Source organism: Anabas testudineus, chromosome 9, assembly GCF_900324465.2.
Source record: "Anabas testudineus chromosome 9, fAnaTes1.2, whole genome shotgun sequence".
Classification (NCBI taxonomy): domain Eukaryota; kingdom Metazoa; phylum Chordata; class Actinopteri; order Anabantiformes; family Anabantidae; genus Anabas; species Anabas testudineus.
The window spans coordinates 9,833,322-9,852,053 of record NC_046618.1 but is presented as its reverse complement, the minus strand read 5'-3'; the positions used below and the strand labels follow the sequence as shown (position 1 = coordinate 9,852,053).

The window sequence follows — 18,732 nt, the reverse complement described above, 5'->3', positions numbered from 1 at the left end:
GTTGGGGGAAGATGACAAGTTTTGGTAAACAGTGGCATATTGTGTATTTTTAGATCTTTTGCTTTGCCCTAGATGTGCTCTCCTCTGAGCCTGGGCTTAAGGGCAGAGCGGTGTGGAGCGGCACAGAAGCAGTGGGACTCCTTGACTGCTACATCAAGTGTCTCATTGTATCTCCTTTAATTCATTCAGTCTGTCTGGAGGAAGATGTCAGCTGGGCTGTGGAGCAGTAGGTTGAAGGCGGCTGGAGAGAGGGAAAGGAGGGGAGTCTTTCAAAAGGCCCTCCTCCCTCCCCCTTCACCTTCACCATCGCCACCAATGGAGGCAGGGAGGCCAGGGTATGAATAGATTTGTCAAGGCAACAACACACATGTGCACACAAACTCTTGCATAAATGCACACACACAGCACACACACACACACACACACACACACACACACACACACACACACACACACACACAGAGCACACACAGCACACACAGCACACAGCCCCAGTGCTGTGGGAGACCGCAGGCATAACAGCAGTCACATAAAGGCAAGGCCTGCTGGCTGGGATTAGAGAGGGGCGATGTGACAAAAGGATGGCACATCACATCGGCTGCCTCTGACGCATAGCATATCATCGCTTCAAGCGGCTCGTCTGCCGATCAATGGCACCATTGAACTAAAGGCAGACAGAGAAACAAACATGTAAACAGATTTGACTCTTCCCCCACCTCTGCTGCTCTGTGCATGTGTGTCTCTGTGTGTTTGGATTTGTGTTGATATGTACACATACAGATATCCAGGCGCACACTTCGCAAGTCACAAGGCTGCACAGAGCATTTTATTTCTCTTGTTTCACTTAAAAGCCATCACCAACATTATGCAGAAATGAAGTTAGAAAAGGTTCTATGAAGTGGTGAGTTACAGGCTAAGTCTAAATGCTAAGGGGCCAAGCAATGAGCCAACAGCATGAGCAGAGTGTAACTGACAAGCAGCTACCCCTCTACCTGTGAGGGATGCTTTTAAACCTTTTCCCTTGTATGTGTGTGTGTGTGTGTGTTGTGAGTGTGTGTGCGCGAGTGACTGACTGCGTGTGAGAGAGTGAGACAGAGGTCCACCACCTGCCAGCCAGTCTGCTACTTTCACATAAACAACAAACACACATGCATGCACACACTCGGAGATTAATGGACACAAAACACTGCACTCAGCAGATGACAGAGTGATCTAATGGAGCCATCACGAGGACCAAATGGGTCTCTCATAGGTGCCCATATCCACTACACATTAAGTGTTAGAGGAATACACTCACAAGGCCTTTAAAAGGGGATGTGTACTCCCTACCCTCCAAAACCTGCATTAAAGTAAGAAAACGCTATAAAAATAAAAATAAAGTTTGTCTAGATTTCATGAGAAGACCTTTAAAATACATGTATAAAACTGATTAATCCATAATTACATAACAAAATGATCCCGTGGTGATTTATTCTAGAAAGGTGTGTAGATGTCAATGCAGACATTTAATACTGCATGTAAAGTCCTAGAACACTGGGTGCATTTAAAGCATCACATATATCACCCCTCGTTAATGAAAGCGCACACTCATATGACAGAAAAGCAGAGAAGTCTCCTAAATCCTAACATGCACGCCAGTTTGCAACCTAACTTCTCAGAAAGTAGTCCTGAGTATCAAGTCTTGCTCACTCTCTCTGTGTCTGTCTCTCCCTCACCTCCTCCAGTTGCTGTATAATCTCTATGGATTAGGATGGTTTATTCATGACCACAGTGTACTCTTTATGTGTGTGTTTGTGCATGTGAGAATGTTTGTGTGTGCATGTGTGTGTGTGTGTGTGTGTGTGTGTGTGTGCGCTCTGGGCAGGCCACTAGAGTGTGACAGCAGGCCAGCACAGTGACAGGAGACACCTTGGAGACTGTGACAGGCTGCCAGCTGTACACCATCATTCGCATTTCTCTCTCTCACTCACTTCTCCTCACTATGCTACTCATCTATCTTCACATACATCTCTTCATCTCCTCTCCTCCATCTGTATTCACTCCATTCACATCCTACCTGTCTTTTTGTTTTTCTTTTCCATAGCTCTACCCTGTGCTTTCTCTGCACCAGTCAACGGGACTTAAATAATTGAACATTTCACATACTTTATTTCTCTATTTATTCTGTCTCAGTCAATGGATGAGTTTTGCCATCTCTGCCTTTGCTTATTCCCTCTTTTTCTTTTCATGTTCTTTCACTGTATTTATTCTCCGGCGGTGACGTCAGTTGCCCCTCGTCTGACCCATTTGGTCTATATAACCTGGCCCAGCGGGTGTTGATCTCTAAATCCCATCTTCTCTATTTTACTCTCCTCTTCTCATCGCTCCATCCCAGCATCCACTGACCTCTTGAACCCTGGAGGGAGGGAATTATCTCTGTCCAAGGAGAACAGTGCAGTGCTCTGCTGGGGTGCCCCGACCTCAGATGCACCCATTCGTATGGGGCACTCCTATTTATACACACCCAGGGCATTATTCAGGTTCACGGCTAGCTCCCCTCTGTGATCTGCTGCACCATCTGGGTTTCCCCTCTGTGTGTGTTTGCACCTCAGTGCGCCGTGCTAGGACTGTTTACATTCAGGATCCAGCTGTGTCTGGGTTACTGACACAGGTGTCCTAAAAGGAACATTAGAAAGATCTGTCTGGTCTGCATGTGCTCTTGTAATTGTATGTTTTGCAATGCACCAACAAGTGGATGTACTAGTATCCTTTGGGTTCAAAACATCAGCAGCCAACAACAGAAACCCCTGTATCAGCCCAAAGCTATTAGATTAGCATACTGGGTAAAACGCAAACGGGATCTGACCTTTTTTGATGGACTTGCACACTGCACATACGCAGCATTTGTTTCTAACATAAATGACTGGCACAGATTAGATGCTGGACTCACTCAATCCCTCTTGACTCAGGGCTTGTTAACTAGCACTGCCACTGACGTCCAGAAGCTAGTAATGTGATGAAATACTAAATTTAAGTTACACAACTGAACTTGCGAGTTTTAAATATCACACACTACTTATTAATTTCTCCTGTTGAAATCAATCAGATGTAATGTTAAAAAAAAAAAAACTGTATCTCATCACTTTACACTTACCTGCAGTATTCATCATTATACACTGTTTTTCTCTGACAGTAAATTAGTTTTAAAAATAAATGGTCAAACCACTTTTTAAATGAAAGTAGTGCAACTACTCTTTATGTCTATTACAGAGTTGACAAGAATAACTAGCATCAATGCTGTTTGCTTTCTTGATAATTCAAAAGCTTTTGAAGAAGATAAAAGTAACATATTTATGTTTTTTAAATAAAATTAATGTTATAAACAACGCACCGATATTTAAGAATCCCCAAGAGTCCAAAGTATAAACATTGCTTTGGAACTAGCAACAAGTGAGAAGGGCATAGCCTAGCACAGGTGAGTCACTGTTTCCCTCAAGAAAAAACTCCCTCTAATTAGACAGACTCATCTCTTAAATCAGCCAAAAAAGGACTGTGGGTTAATGAGTATGAGAGAGAATGAATCCTTGCATGCCCCCTTCCTTCGACTGGACAAAGAAGGTTATTTCAGATTTATTGTTCTGGGTAATCATCACAAATAGAAAATCACTTAACATTCCAATTATGCTGTGTCCCACACATCCCTTAGATGAATCAAAAATAGAAGATGCCAGACAAGGAGAAGGGGGCCAGTGCAACCTTGAATCCCCACCACTCGAGCACACACACACACACACACACACACACACACACACACACACACACACACACACACACACACACACACACACACACACTCGCAGACAAGTAATGTACTTGAGCACAAAAAAACAAAAATAAATAAATAAAACACACATGTAAAATGGAATATGACAGAAGTAGCAAAAAAGAAAAGGCAAGGGATATAAAAGAGGATGTAATACAAATAAAGGTATGGTGTGCGTGTGTGTGTGTGTGCTGCTGACATTTGCATGTCTGGCTCTCAAGCAGCTCTGGTCTTGGCTGGTCCTCATCTGTATGTGCATACTGAGTGAGCCCAGGTGCCGCGTATGGCGCAGGGGTCACACCAGAAAGGGCAAGTGCTCAAATGGAGCTAACACAAACGCACATGTGCACGTGCACTCTATCTCACACATTTGCCCACAAGCACATCTAAACACATGCATGCACGTTTACACATATGCATGCCCAGCTGCATACGCTCACCAACGAGGTTTGGCTGTCTCAGTTATTCACTGACATGACATGCACCCAGGAAGAAAAAGTGGGGGCTGAAAACAACAACAACAACAACAAACAAACAAACAAACAAACAAACAAAACAATACAGACAGAGGGAAACCACACAAACAATGGTTCTCTTAGACTTCTAAGGCTAGCTGTTGGTCAGGGGTACCTGTGTAGGTCAGAAGGGTTGTGCAGGGAGAAATTAGGAAGGAGCAAAATCAGAGAGAATTTACATGATGAGATGTAAGCTCGGGTATGGTATGGTATGTTGGGTGTATTAGAGACTGCGTGGTTTTCTCACCTGCTGCATCCAATCCTGTGTGCCTTTGCTGGTTTCCTGTAGCCAGATGTTGTGAGCAGAGTCGGTGAGAGCCACAGCACATACTCTGTTCTTCACCTGCATTTCCCTCTGATTCATCTGCCACAAAAAGCAAATCAAAATTGTTTTATTCATCCTCCAAACACGTCAATGTTGAGAAAGACACTGCTGGTTTCAGATAAAAATGAATGACAAGAGACCTTGTTCGCTAAGGTTGAATTGCACAGATGTGAATGAAATCATTTTAATATGACATAGTAATTGTGTCAGTACGCAGAGCATCTCTTGTCCAACACACAATGTCAGCTTACCCCGCAGACCATGACAGCACTGGCCCAGTGCACAGCTTTGTAACCACTGGATACATTCAACCTGGTTTATAGTATAATGTTATAAAGTGAAATATGAAAGAGCTGCTCCATCATAGCGTGTCCTTGTCACGTCCTGTGCAAATGCCCTTCCCTGTGCATGTTCGGTCCCCATTCTTAATACCCTTTCCCTTCACATGTCACAGAGATTGTAACGTCCGCAGGCCTGTCTTCCTATTCCCCTCTGAATGTCAACACCAAGGAAAATGTCACATAAAGGACTTGTTACCGCACTACAATACATTTCCCGCACCACTGGTGCCACCCCAAGGAGTACTGTAGCCAGGCCTTGGGAACGAGCAGTTTCACTCCGGTTTGCTTTAAGATAAAATGGGAAGAAAAGAGAACAAGACTTTCAACAAAAGGCTAAATATCATTTACTGTATACGTTTAGTAAAGCAGGGAAGAAATACTGGTGAGAAGACAGGCATAATGCTGAAGAATAGTAGTGTGTTTAATGATTGCCTGGGCATCCACAAAATACTATGCCATACTGACCAAAACAAAGGGGGAAAGAACCTGGAAGAATTCTTGCATGCTGGGCTTCAAGTAGGCTATTGATGATGGTGGTTATGTCTTGGTCCCTAACCCTAACCTGATCATTTTTTACTTGCATGTAAGATAGGATGTACAATATTCTAGCCTAAAAACATGTAGCACTAATAAAACAGAGGACGTTACTGGGGCTAGAGTATGAATCTGTGACTGATGCTCAGTCTGGGTCTAAGGCTGGAGCAATCACAGAGGCCAGCTCTGGCTGGCTGTACATCAAACTGACGGTGGGCATTTGAATACATCCTCCCTTGCCCAGCCAAATTAAAGTGGGAGTGTATAGAGATAAATGGAATCTATTAAGGCACTAAGGACTCATACATCATCCAGCTGATAAGGCTTTAGCTTGAGCATCTCCACTATAGTCAAGGATAGAGCAGACTGAAAGCAAAGGTACAACCATAACAAAATCTTTTAAAAAAGTAGGAGTGAAGAGATAGAACCAAAGACGACAGACACTGCACATGTATGCACCCATACATTCACAGGCTCACATGAAATCCTACAATAATGTACACACTAAGACAGAAATACACATTCCTATCTGTACTCCCTCTTCATTCACGCTTGGTTGAAAAGCTTTACTCTGGCAGAAGTGCGGCATGCATGGGCCCGTGGGAGTAACAAAGTCAACCTTTTAAAGCTGGAGGTGTCAGTCAAGGTCCTGTTTTCTGGTGCTAGCCAAACAGGCCAGTCCCAGAGTATAGGGGCTGCTAGCAGAGGCCAGGAAACAGGAGACAGTGGACTGACTGTCCATGAAAAAAACACCAAGCCCATGACTTCAATCCAATCAAAAATAATATCCTAACCCCAGGCAGAAAACTTAAAGTTCTTCCTCTTTTAAAGCAGCTAAATGGCCCCTGCATGCTCCTTTTCCCCCCCTTGAAACACCTGAGTGCATGATAACTCTAACAGTACCACATAGAAAATATCTATTTTTAATGCACTTTAAATAGATAAGATTAACTGGATAGTACTGGTGTATTAAATCTGTAAATGAGCTATAACATATTTGGTAACTTATGTCAAAGTAAACTGTAACTGCCAACATGTCATTTTATTGATGGATTGTTTCATTTTCCATTAGTTTGAATTATTTTGACATGCCACTTTTAAAACAAAGTACTTTAGAGATAACAGCAGAGATGCAGATAGACAGAAGCAAGTGATAAAACAAGACCACTAAGAAATACCACAAGCACGGCAAGAAAGAGAGAGAGAGAGAGAGAGTGTGTGTGTGTGTCTGTGTGTGTGCTTGTTGGTGAATATGCATGTGTGTCTAGGAATGAATGTACGAGCACTGCACAGCAGAGGGGCAGTTTGTTGGAGAAGCAAGTGAATGACAGACAAAGATAAAGGAATGTACAAACAAAACGGCACAGCTGGTAAGGTGGGAGTGAAGCTGGGTTTTAGATGGTGCTGGATGGACATGTCTAGAGCCTAACACTGGACGGAAATTACAGATAGTGCATGATTAATTTGCCTAGATAGATATGTAGACTGTCATCAAGCAGACATGACTTGAACATTTTTTTTAAACCTTTAGGAACTGTTGGGAATTCTGCACTAGCCATTAAATTGATTGGATTAAGTTCTTCAGGATGCTTTATAGTAGGTAATAAGTTGTTCCTGGCTAAATCTTACTGGTTTGAAATACAACAGAAATAGGATTTGCTATTGAAAGGCTTTTTCAGTGTCGCAGATATGTTAAAATGAGGATAGGAAATAAATCAGAAGCTCTCACCAAACAAAGTCTGTTTTTCTCATGACGCCTCAACCACAGATTAAAGACGAAAGAGCTCCGTCTCCCAACACTGGCTATATCAATCACTTGTTGTGACAGCTCTCATTGCTGCGATGCTTTCACACATGTGGTTGGCTGTGGTAACAGTTGGGGTAATAGGTTGACAAATAATGACTCCAGGAGAGAGCGCGATGCAAAGTGTGGCCCTTAACCACATTGATTTTGACACCACTGGGTCCCCTGTTTTACAGACCACAATGACAACTGTGGTTAGCTGCATGCTGAACGGAAAAAAGCAAGCTTCTGCTAGGTGGGAGATACTCATGGTTAACTCACAAACCAGTTAGAACGATAAAGCCACATGCCCCCACATGTGGATAGAGATGTAAGCTGTCTTATCATATGACTCACCGCGTTCTAATTTTTACACCATGTTATCCTGTGAGTTAGTGTTAGCCATCTTTATCCAGAATGTTAAATGTGCTAATCCACTATGTAACCACAGACTGCTGCTTTAACAAGGAAACAGGCCAGCTGTTGTGATCAGTCTTGTATCGGACAGGGAAAAGGGAAGAGAAACATGTGGAAATACTTGTTGAGCTAAAACCAACACACAGATGTTGAGGCATTTGCTGCCTCTCCGCTGGCCTTTCCTTTAACGCAGAAGCAGCTGGATATGCAGAGTAAAGTTCGCATGGGAGCTGGACATGGGCGGGGGGGGTGAGGAGGGTGTGCATGTAAAAAAAAAAAAAAAAAAAAAAGTAACAAAGGGGAACAGAAACATATATATGTGCATCACAAGTAATGTTATAGGAGGAAAAAGAAGGTAATGAATGACTAAGCCAGACAGATGAGAGACAGGCAGAAGTGCACAGAAAAAGAATATTTATGACTGTTTTATTGATTCCCATGAGGACAATTCTTTTTTCTCTTTGACCACTTCACAGTGAGATCAGACGTTTGAGAGCATCCCTGAAGCAAGTGGGATTTCACTGTTTCCCTTAAACATAAGCAGAGTCTTCAGCGTAAGTGGAAATGATGTGTCCCATCACAGGGGTTGGCACTTGATTCCCTCATTTCGGGCAACCTCCTCACACTCTGGATCCCCTTGGTAAAATGTTTATCACCAGTGTAGTCTACATTCTGGCCCCATAATATACAGTAGCTTGCGTTTTGTAACATTAGTGGTTACGGATTTTCATGTATTGTTCATCAATTCCAAAAGTGATCCAAATGGCATTTTCTAACATCTCCCCGTAACAAAGCTGAGTCACAACCGATGACGAAGAGTTCAACACCAACCCAATACGCTGAAACTCTGGATGAACTGCAAAGTCCTCCGTTTTTATCCCCTTCTCTGTTTCTCCCTCACAAACCATTTCTTTTCTGATTTCTCTGCAGAGGGCCTGGTTGCTATAGAGACTCACAAACATCACATATTTCTGACCCCCTGGTTGGCACAATTCTGCTAAATCCAGCTTTTCACAAGCTCTATGAAATAGCCAGCCCCCATGCATTTGGAGCCCCTCAAACACCCACCCACACACACACACATACAGACTTTTCTCTAACCCCTATATCTTGTACCTGACCTCTCACATGGCCCTCAGCAAAGTACAGTGTTTAGTGCTTTAAGCTGCTTCCTGCTACAAAGCCAGCTAATTGCCAGTCTTTTTGTTGTGCATAATCTTATTTTCACTACTGACGTGGAGTGTGATATGTGATGGCTGTGTGTATATGTAAATGTGGGGTGTGTGTACTGTATGAAGGGGGGCATATTAATCATGTTTATTTATCTGGACGAGGAGTTGAAATAAGCAATGAGACATCATTTAACAGCATGCTAAGCTAATCTCTGGTCGAGATAAATACTTCATTTCTCTCCTCTCACCGTGACGCTCCCTTACTCACAACTGCTCCACTGACGCTACATCTAAACACCGGCAATAATAAAGACAATTATTTAGGCCTTTGATAATTATGTGTCAAAGGCAGCGAAAGCCACTAGATAATTGGGCGAAAACTGAATGGTAATCCACAATGGAGATCCCCGTGGGGAGACAGGCAGACTTATCCCTAGAAAGAATGCAGAGGGAGAGAAAAGAGAGAAACAGGCAAAGACAGAAAGATGAGAGCTCTTTAAGGGGCCTTGCTCACTGTCAGATAGTCAATGTGAAAGGCCACAATTATACACAGAGAGAACGTGTGAATAGAGAGCAGCAAACAAGAGAAAGGAAAACAAGTGATAGAGAAAGAGAGAGAGAATGACAGAAAATGAGTGAGAGGAGAGGACAAAATGTGGAGTGTTAGTGGGAGTGTGCAAAGACTGAGCAGAGGCCAAGGGGAAGGAGGAGAGGGAGGGAGAGAGAGAGAGGGAGAGAAAGAAAGAAGCACCCTGTGACGATGCCAGTCAGAGACGAGGCTTATGATGCGGCTACGGCATGCACTGCCAACAGCCACAGATAATCTAGGACTACCCACTGAGCACTGAAGCACTGCTTAAATATTTGATTGATTAACTGTCCTGTTGCTGCCAGAGAGTAAGAGGAGAGCATCAGAGAAGCCAGGGCGAACACAGAAAAAACAAACAAACATGTATGCGGGTGTATACAGGAAGGTTGGAAAACACATGGCGAGGACACACTAACACATACACCCCCATAAATCCCTACACGCCAACATTGGAACAGGAGCACAAACACAAACAGACATGTACACATTGCGAGCATGTGTAGAGTCTGCAAAGACGGTGGCGAGGGCTGGAAAAACAAACGTACAGTAGATTGATTTTTTTTTTCTCAAAAATCAATGACAACTAGAGACTTAAAGATAAACATAGTTAAGTTGATGAACTTCAGCTGAATTTGGCTTTTAATGACTGGGCAGTCCACCACCACCACAGCGATGATGTTTGTATGATGTAGTGCTAGTTTGTACACTATCTGTGTGGGATTGTATGTTACAATCAATTGATCTCAGGTCATACAGAGGTGGACAGTTGTGTGAGTGCAACGTGTTCAGCTACGCTACCTACCCTGCCTTTGATACTACACACACACACACACACACAAAATGTTCATCCCCAACTGTGAAAACACAGGCAGCTGCCCCCCCCCACCCCCTTACACACACACACACACACTCCAACACCCTCCACAGGAAGAGACAACACCAGCGCTTCCTGTGGCTTTGATGCAGCGGTCCCAGGTCCCCTGTCGGTCCCCAGTTTCCTTTGTCTTAACCGCAGGAAGGAAGCCCTCTGTAGCACGAGGCCACAGGGCCCCGGGGAGCAAGAGAGAGTGTGTTTGTGTGTGTGCATCTTTCAGTGTTGAGGCAGTGCGCAGAGGTTTTGTTTACTGAGGTCACATGCATTTACTTGCAGGGACTTTTCCCTTCTGACTCTCAGTGCATGAACTCTGGTCGCGGTGAAGGTATGGGGGGGGGGGGGGGTAGAGAAGAGGAGAAAACTGCAATAACTTCCTCCTTTCTTTCCTCTTTCCTCTCACGACTGCTCACCACATGCACGACGGAGGGAACATGAGGGACAGAAAGAGAAAGGGAGGATGGCAAGTGGAGAGACATGGTGATATTTCAAAGGGTGAAGAGGGGGCATCGCTGAGTTGTGTGAGTGACAGCACCGGACGCAGGATAGTGGGAGGTGGTGTGTGTCTGTGTACGTGTTGGGGCGGATACTGTGTGTGTGTGTGTGTGTGTGTGTGTGTTTGTGTAAACCACACAAACATATACATACAGGCACATAAACACACACACACACACACACGGACAGATACACACTAACATCGGTGGAGGTGCTGAGGAAAAGGAAGGCCAATAAATATTTACTGACACAGCAGAAGTGGAGAATGGCTGTCCACTGGTGGAAACAAAAGGCAGAGGATGAGGAGCGGCATGCCAGGAAACCTGCCGGCTGCAGGCGCTGTGCCCCACTTGTGCCCGCATGGAAAACAAGAGGAAGACGGGAAAGGGAGGATGGAGGAAAAGAGAGGGAGGGCAGGGAGGATGTAATGGAGGGAGGGAAGAACGGAGGGACGAATACGAATACGGGTTGTGAGCAATGAAGTGCTCATAAACAATAGCAAGCTAGTGCAAAGGAACCGCTGTTCCCTCAAAATAATGGATTTCGTTTCTTCAAGATAAGGTTGAGTGATAGCTTTAATGTAATGCAAGTATGTGCAATGCATACTAAAAAAATCCTTTTTTTTTTTCGTAGATCATTTCTTCCAACTACTGCATGTAGTTTAGTGAATCTGGTTCCACGATTGTAATAAGTGATTTTCCACATAAATCTTTTCCCTCTTGCAAGTGATATGTAATTCCATAAAATAATAATGAGTTCTTGAAACACTTGAATTCCTATTGGCTTTCGTTTGAAAGACAACTCTCTTATTGAAATGGCACTGCATTCAAATCATTCAGACAAGATAAACCAAGCAGATGTGGAGCAGCATTTCATAGCTACTACAACAGAATTCAATTAATTTCTAATTAACATCTGCAAAGTGATGAGTGTTAATGATATCAACTCCCAACAGTTTGATCAATTTACATTTCTGTCACTATGAAAAGACTGGTTGCATTTGCTCAAGATGCTGAAGCTATGTGAGCAATGTCCCTATAATGTTCACATTGAAATGATATTGACACAATTAAAAGAACGCGGATAAAGTTTTGTAACATTGGTGGTTAAGGATGTTCATATATTGTTTAGCGACAGCAATTACAGAAATCCTCTTCTAATGGTAATTTCTAATTAGGCAGCATTCCTTAACAAAGCGCAATTATGGTATGGCAACTAATTAACACCTTGTGTTAATTGGACTACATCTTAGTTATGAAAATCAGCACAAGGTACAATGGGCAAATGTCTTCATCATTCCTAAATCAACCAGCCATGTCTAAAGAGTGAAATGACAAAGTAACTTTTGCGTAGTGGATGCATTTTTGGCCTCATCATCTGCACTTGCCATTTGTCTCCCTCTCTCTCACTCTGAAAGTGCTTCTCTCTCGTCTTTCTCCGAGTCTCCCAACCCTCCGGCAATGCTGTAAAATAGAAACCTAACCTCAATATTTTCCCTCACGGTGTTGGGACTTGCTGGCCCATTAAATCCCCCTTCCCATGTGTCAGCTTGCACATTTCCACCATGAAATTTTCATATAATTAAACTTTCTTAATGATTTATAAGCTATAATAATAGCCGTAAGTATTTCAGAGCAGGTTAAAGGGACAGCCTTTAAGTGCACGTGGGGGATGACCCTGTTTTAACATAGTTTCGGATGGGTGACTCTCAGCTGGAGATGAGGATGGATAGGGTGAGGGAAAAAGGGAATGATGGAGGGAGGGACCAAGCAAGAGGGCCTAACAAGAGTGGGTGGAGGAGAAGGATGAAACCTTTGTGTCGTAACTCAGGGTGATACTGACATCGAGGAGAACCGAGGGCTTCCTGAACTCTGGTAGGGAGGATGCAGCTTGGCACGGACAGACAGAGAGTCATACACGCACACGGAGTAAGTACAGGCAACAACAGAAGCTGAAGATCGGACAGAAAGACCGAAACCCTGGGCTCGGAGAGAAAAAGGTCCTGAAATAAAGACACAGATATGAATAAGACACAATAAACCTGATCTCTCATTAAGTTAAAATGAATGAACATTGATCAGAAAAGAGCAATAAATAGAAAAATGACTGAAATAAAAAACAAAAACAAAAGAATATTATAAAGCACATTTAAAACAGACAAATACAGGGGAATTATAAAGCACACACTAAAACTGTACTGGAATCAAGGTCTAAATGATGTGCACAAACAACATGTATGCTCCGGGGCGCGCACGCGCACACACACACACACACACACACACACACACACACACACAGATGTTTGCTCTCTGCTGCCTCTCTGACGGTGAGGCTGATATGATTGCCACTTAGGAAATCAGTGTGTTTTCACACCACTCTCAGCTCTGCCAAAGCTAATGTGTTAAATATCCATCGGGTACTGCTGTCCATTTCTGAGACACAGACACACACAGACACACACAGAGCCTTAGGCGCTGATAAGCACTGATTCCTTGTACTAACTGAGCCCATAGTTGGAATTCAAGCCAAAATTTCTAAATTGGGGTGCAGTGTGAAATTTTCAACAAGCGACGATGTCAAATTTTTCTCTCCGTTTTCTAAATTTACGTTGAGAAGGTTGAAGTGGAGCTAAATTTTAACAATTGTTGATGTGAAGAAATACTTTTTGCGAGGTGTCTTTTTCCAGTTCCATACAAATTCACTTTCATCCAGAAATTAAAAAAAAAAAATCAATCCAGCAAGTCCAGCGACTCTAAGAGTTCTGAAAAGGTGCAGCCTGGTAATAGCAAAATCTACCAAATCTCTCAGTGTTTTCACCTTAACTGTGAATGGGGGAGGAGGAAGAGAAGGAAAATGAAACAAAAACAACAAATCTGGAGGCGCCTGCTGCTCCACACATTACTGGCAAATCAGGTGTGTGTGAGTCTGTGTGTGTGTGTGTGGTGTGTGGTGAACATGTGTGTCCCTCCAAGGATTCAGGAGTTGGATGCTCAGAGGGAGGTGTTTTGTTCAAACTTTCAGGACCACTTGACCCATCTCTGAGTGACAAGAAGCCCATGCACAAAAAAAAAAAAAAAAAACAAGACAAAAAAAGAAAAGTAAAAGGAAAAAGGAAAGGGGAGGAGAGGTAACACAGCGCTAATGCAAGTGATGAAGTAAATGTTTCTCCCTTCAGTTATCATCCTCTACTCCTTCATACAGTATTTGTTCATCTCCTGTGCTGTGGGGCTAGGGGGAAATAGAGCAATCCAAAGAAGAAAAAGAAAAGAAAAAGCAGAGTCTGTGATCCCCCTGTACTCAAAGGAAGGAGAGAGCGAGGGAGGGGAAACTACAGAAGGCCAAGTGAAATTAATGGAAATATATAACAATCTGAAATTAACTTCCCATTGCCACTAGCCATGATTTAAAACGGCTTTTTAACGAAAGGAAAGATGAGTCAGAGAGAAGGGGTTGAGGCCATATCACAAACTGAACAGGCAGGAGGAAGCTAATTTGCCCTACCATGTAAAAACTTTGCAGTTTTCATGGCGCACTCACTTAAATGATTATTTTTATGCCCAAAGTAATGAAGAAATAAAACTAAATGATTAAAATAATACTAACGTAGAGTATAAGAACATACAAAGCAAATCAATTAGCCAATTAAACATCCAGGGTAAGAAAAAAAAAAAAATCATCTCAAATACTGTAGCTGTATTATAATTTACCATTGGATTAATGGTGAACAAATTTCCTCCTTTAGCTTTAAATAGAAATTCGAATTCGATAGTTTTACAAACAAAAAACAAAACAAAACAAAAAACATACACAAAAACGAGTAAAAAAATAAGAAAAAACATCCAAATGAATGTTACTACATGGTCGTTATAATTAGTTATTATTGTTATTGTTATTATTATTAGTAGTATTAGTATTATTGCGCAGACTAGCTGAAGCCACATTTTATATAATACATAAAAACTCGTAATAAATAAATAAACTCTATAATAAACTTCTGTATAATTTACTTTTGTTATTCTTCCATTATTCCTTTGTTTGTTAATGCAGTTTATTACAATAATGTGCCCAACAAACACAGCAATACAAAGTATGTTTGAGGACATAATGAAATGGCCTCTAATGAATTAAATGTAAAATTTACAAAAAGCTGTACACCAGTTAAAGTGCTTTTCAAGTGATATTATTGATTAAAAACAAAGCTGGGGAGAAGGGTTTGGAGCACATCCACACACAAACACACACACACACAGAGTGCACATGCACACACACACACACGCACACGCACAATTCGGGAATAAAGTATATTATTAATCTTATAAAAAAAAGCAATTAAATCAAAGTGGTATAGAGCCTGAAGCTATGAGGACTGTCAATTCTGTTGGAAATGCCACAGAAGATTACAGTTGGGTTTGTGGATTCCATGAACCCTTTTTTGATTAGGGAGTCAATTATTTCTCATTACTGAAGATGCTATTTCAGAAAAAGACCTTGTCAGTCAATCATACAAAAAGTCCTCGAAAAGCGTGAATAAACCATTAAAGAGAGAGGCGGATGGAGGGTGGGGGGCACGCTGACCCTTTTCCCCACCCAAACTCCTACTTGTAGTCAAATTACCTTTTTAACTATTACACCTCTGTCAGGTTTTTGTCAGCGTATGGTAATTAGGGCCTTCAGTGGCGAACGTTTGAAAAGAAAACAGTATATTTATTAGTTTATCTCGGAGAAAGGCATTTACCCAGAGCTGAAGGTAAGTTTGAATGTGGTGATTATCTTGTCATTTTCAGGCTGTTTGTCTAAGAGTGTGCATGTGCGCGTTAGTAGGTGTTTGTGTGTGCATGTCGGTGTGAGTGAAGACTGATGTATATGACTCCAGGTAATCTTCTAGTGTGTGTGTGTGTGTGTGTGTTATGTATGTGTGTGGATGAACGTACACATGTGCATTCATATAATATATATTTATACTTATGTGTGTGTGTGTGTGTGTGTGTGTGCGTGTGTGTGTGTGCGTGTCAGTGTACTTCAGCTGCTTTCAGCACATTGATAGGCGAGCACAGCACATTTCTCCCATCCTCTTTGTTCTATGTTGGGTTTGACACCTCTAAACAATAGCGGCGCTTCACTTCGCCCAGCCCCAACCCACCGCCAACCATACACTGCATGGACGGGAGCTGCCAATTAGCACTATCAAACACCCCTCATCAGCTGTCTGCTTACCACAAAAAAAAAAAAAAAAAAAAAAAAAAATCCCACAACAAATCAATAATTCGGATCAGTGGGTTTGAGGATATAGGAGAGGACTAAGAATGTTTGCAAGTTGTATAGTATGGATTGTCCATATATATTAATAACATGCACACAAAACAACTGAAGTACTCAACTAAAGTCCAGCGGATCTGAACACATAGAACTGATGATATATTTCCTTTCCATCTCCTCTTCCACTCTGGTGTCAAGAGCTGATCAACATTTTAGGGCTGACTCTTTCTTGACCCGGCCTGAATGCAACCAAGGTCTCGTGTCTAAATCACTGGCCTCAGGGCAGTCCATCTCAGGCATTCTCTTTCCCCTCACACACAAAAACTGTCATCTACTCAAAAGCGCATGACTCCCTATTTTAACATATCTACCTTTGTGTAATGCCATGCTGGGCGAGTTGTGTTTTTGGCGGCCACTGGGCAGCCAGACGATACGGTGCGACCCAGGGGACAAAGTGCCAACATGCAGAGAGACACATGGAAAGGGGGGCCTGTCATGGAGAGAGGGTCTCTGAGGGCCTGAGGTGAGCAGAGGTGTCTGTGAGATGACTGTCGCGCCTCTCGGTGGTCTAAGCCCTTTTCATTAACCCACACCCCTGGGTTCACCAAACAGAAACAGGGGGGGGAAGTGAGGACAGGGGGGTGCGGACGGGTGCAGAGCACTAGCCCTGGTGACCAACAGAGACCTGCTGCCTTCCTGCCTTCCTGTCTGTCTGAATGCAGATCTGGTCATCCATTGCAGACAAGAGGCTGCTTTTTAACAAAACGCAAACACAAACAGGAGAACGATAAAACACACACATACAAAAATACACACGCATTAAAATCTGCTAAGGGAAACAGAGGGGTAACAAAGGACAGGCAGTGCCCCCTAGTGTTTTCATTAAAGAGAAATCAGACCAAATCAGCTAACCATTACCCCAAGCAAAGCAACAAAAACAGATACAGGAGGGGAGCATGCAAAAAGAGATGAATGTTGGGAGGCTAGAGGTGAAGAGGGGAAAATGCTGGATTTAAGGGGGAAATGGCGTTCTGTGGTGAAGGCCCAGGAACTGACGCAGCTGAGAAAGGTGGAGGGGCAAAACACAGAGGCACAGAGCGAGCAATGGATGGAAGTTACAAAACAAATATGGGAATGGGGATGTCTAGTACATGGTAGCTGGTACGGTGGTGAACGAAAAGGGTTATCAACACGTTTGTAAAGTTTGAAGCTGAAAAAGCAAGAAAATGAGAGGGAAGCAGACCGGTGGTACAAGCTGATGTCAGAAGAGTCCAGAGGAATCGTGAGTGTGAAGCCATCTAATATGAAATCAGACTGCATATGAGAAATGAGATGTGGCTTGGTAACCGATCTGAACACAGAACAAGCTAATGTGTGATGTGACCGGGGAGAAATAAAAACCGAGCTATCTGGAACAACAAACAACCCTTTTGAAACACAGTTCTATAATTTTTGAAGGAAACAAAAAACACTACTGTGTGCATGCATGTTCTACTTTTTTCACAGACAGCATATCCAGCTTCATATTCCCACCATGAAACAAGGCCTACCCTTCAGTGGGTTTCACATTCAGCTCCAAGCCAGCTAAGACATCAAAGGCTGCTCCACACCAGGAGTCTCTCACTTGCTTGCGTTCTCCCTTCCGCTTTCTACCTTCCTTCTGCTCTTTCATGACCCCCATCGTATTTCACAGCACATAAAGCCTTAAAATGGCACATAAAACAGTTCATCTCTTTTCACTGTCAGCTTTCCAGGCTTAAAAAATTAAATATGTTTTACTGCTGGTACATAACTAAAACACACCCCTGAAAAAAATGTCATAAACTAGGCACTCCATACGTATGGGAGGCTATAGAGCTGGAAATAGATCAGCTGAATAGTCAGTACAAGGTATTTCAAGCTTAAAGTGCAGAAAATATGAAGTGACTGAGAAACTGTGAGATTGCCTGTTTTCCTATTTGCCGTCAGCCCAATCGTTGCATGTTTCCCATTTAAACACTAGAGATAAGTGCGGAAAGAGAAATCGCGCATTATGCAGGTAATGCATTGACATTGAAAAATTCTTTACAAACACACTAAAAGAATGCTGTGACCCTGGTGCTGAGGGTTTGGAATAGGCAAGGCGAAAACACCACAGAATACCAACACCACATTCAATGAACTTTAAAAGCAGTGAAAGACAGAGCAGAGAGTGAAGGAGGCGGGTGTGGATGGAGTTTGAAGGGAAAAAAGTAGAAAGGACAGAGAAGATGAGAGAAACAGAAGCCGAGGAGGCAGCGAGGGTTTAAACTTCAACCCTAGAGTCACTGAGTTCACTGACATTTGCACCATGATCCGCCTAGCTGTTCCTCGCAGCTTTTCAGAAATGACACTTTCTCTCCTTTCAGTCCTATCACTTATTCTTCCTCCTACATTCGCTGCAGAATGAGACCATTCACAGTCTTGAGGGCAGAGGAAGAAGAAAAAAAAAAAGAGATAGAAAAGCAAACTGAATTCAATGTGTTGAATTCAAGTGATGCCTGCGTGACAATTTGCAACCCTGTATGTCTTCGAGATTCCCCGTGCATATTGTATGCATTCTTATAGCAGAATTAACAAGGGGGGAGGAAAAAAAAAATGACATGTGACAAGC

General features: G+C 42.8%; 1 protein-coding gene across 2 annotated transcripts in view; it reads right to left on the bottom strand.

Moving 5' to 3' along the window:
• Nucleotides 1-18,732, bottom strand: part of fam172a (family with sequence similarity 172 member A) — a 136,069-nt gene that overhangs the window by 43,704 nt on the left and 73,633 nt on the right. For both annotated transcript variants that reach the window (XM_026342895.1, XM_026342894.1), the window contains exon 9: nt 4,565-4,681. In XM_026342895.1, the coding sequence (XP_026198680.1) occupies nt 4,565-4,681 (117 nt within the window). The remainder of the gene's footprint in view (nt 1-4,564; nt 4,682-18,732) is intronic.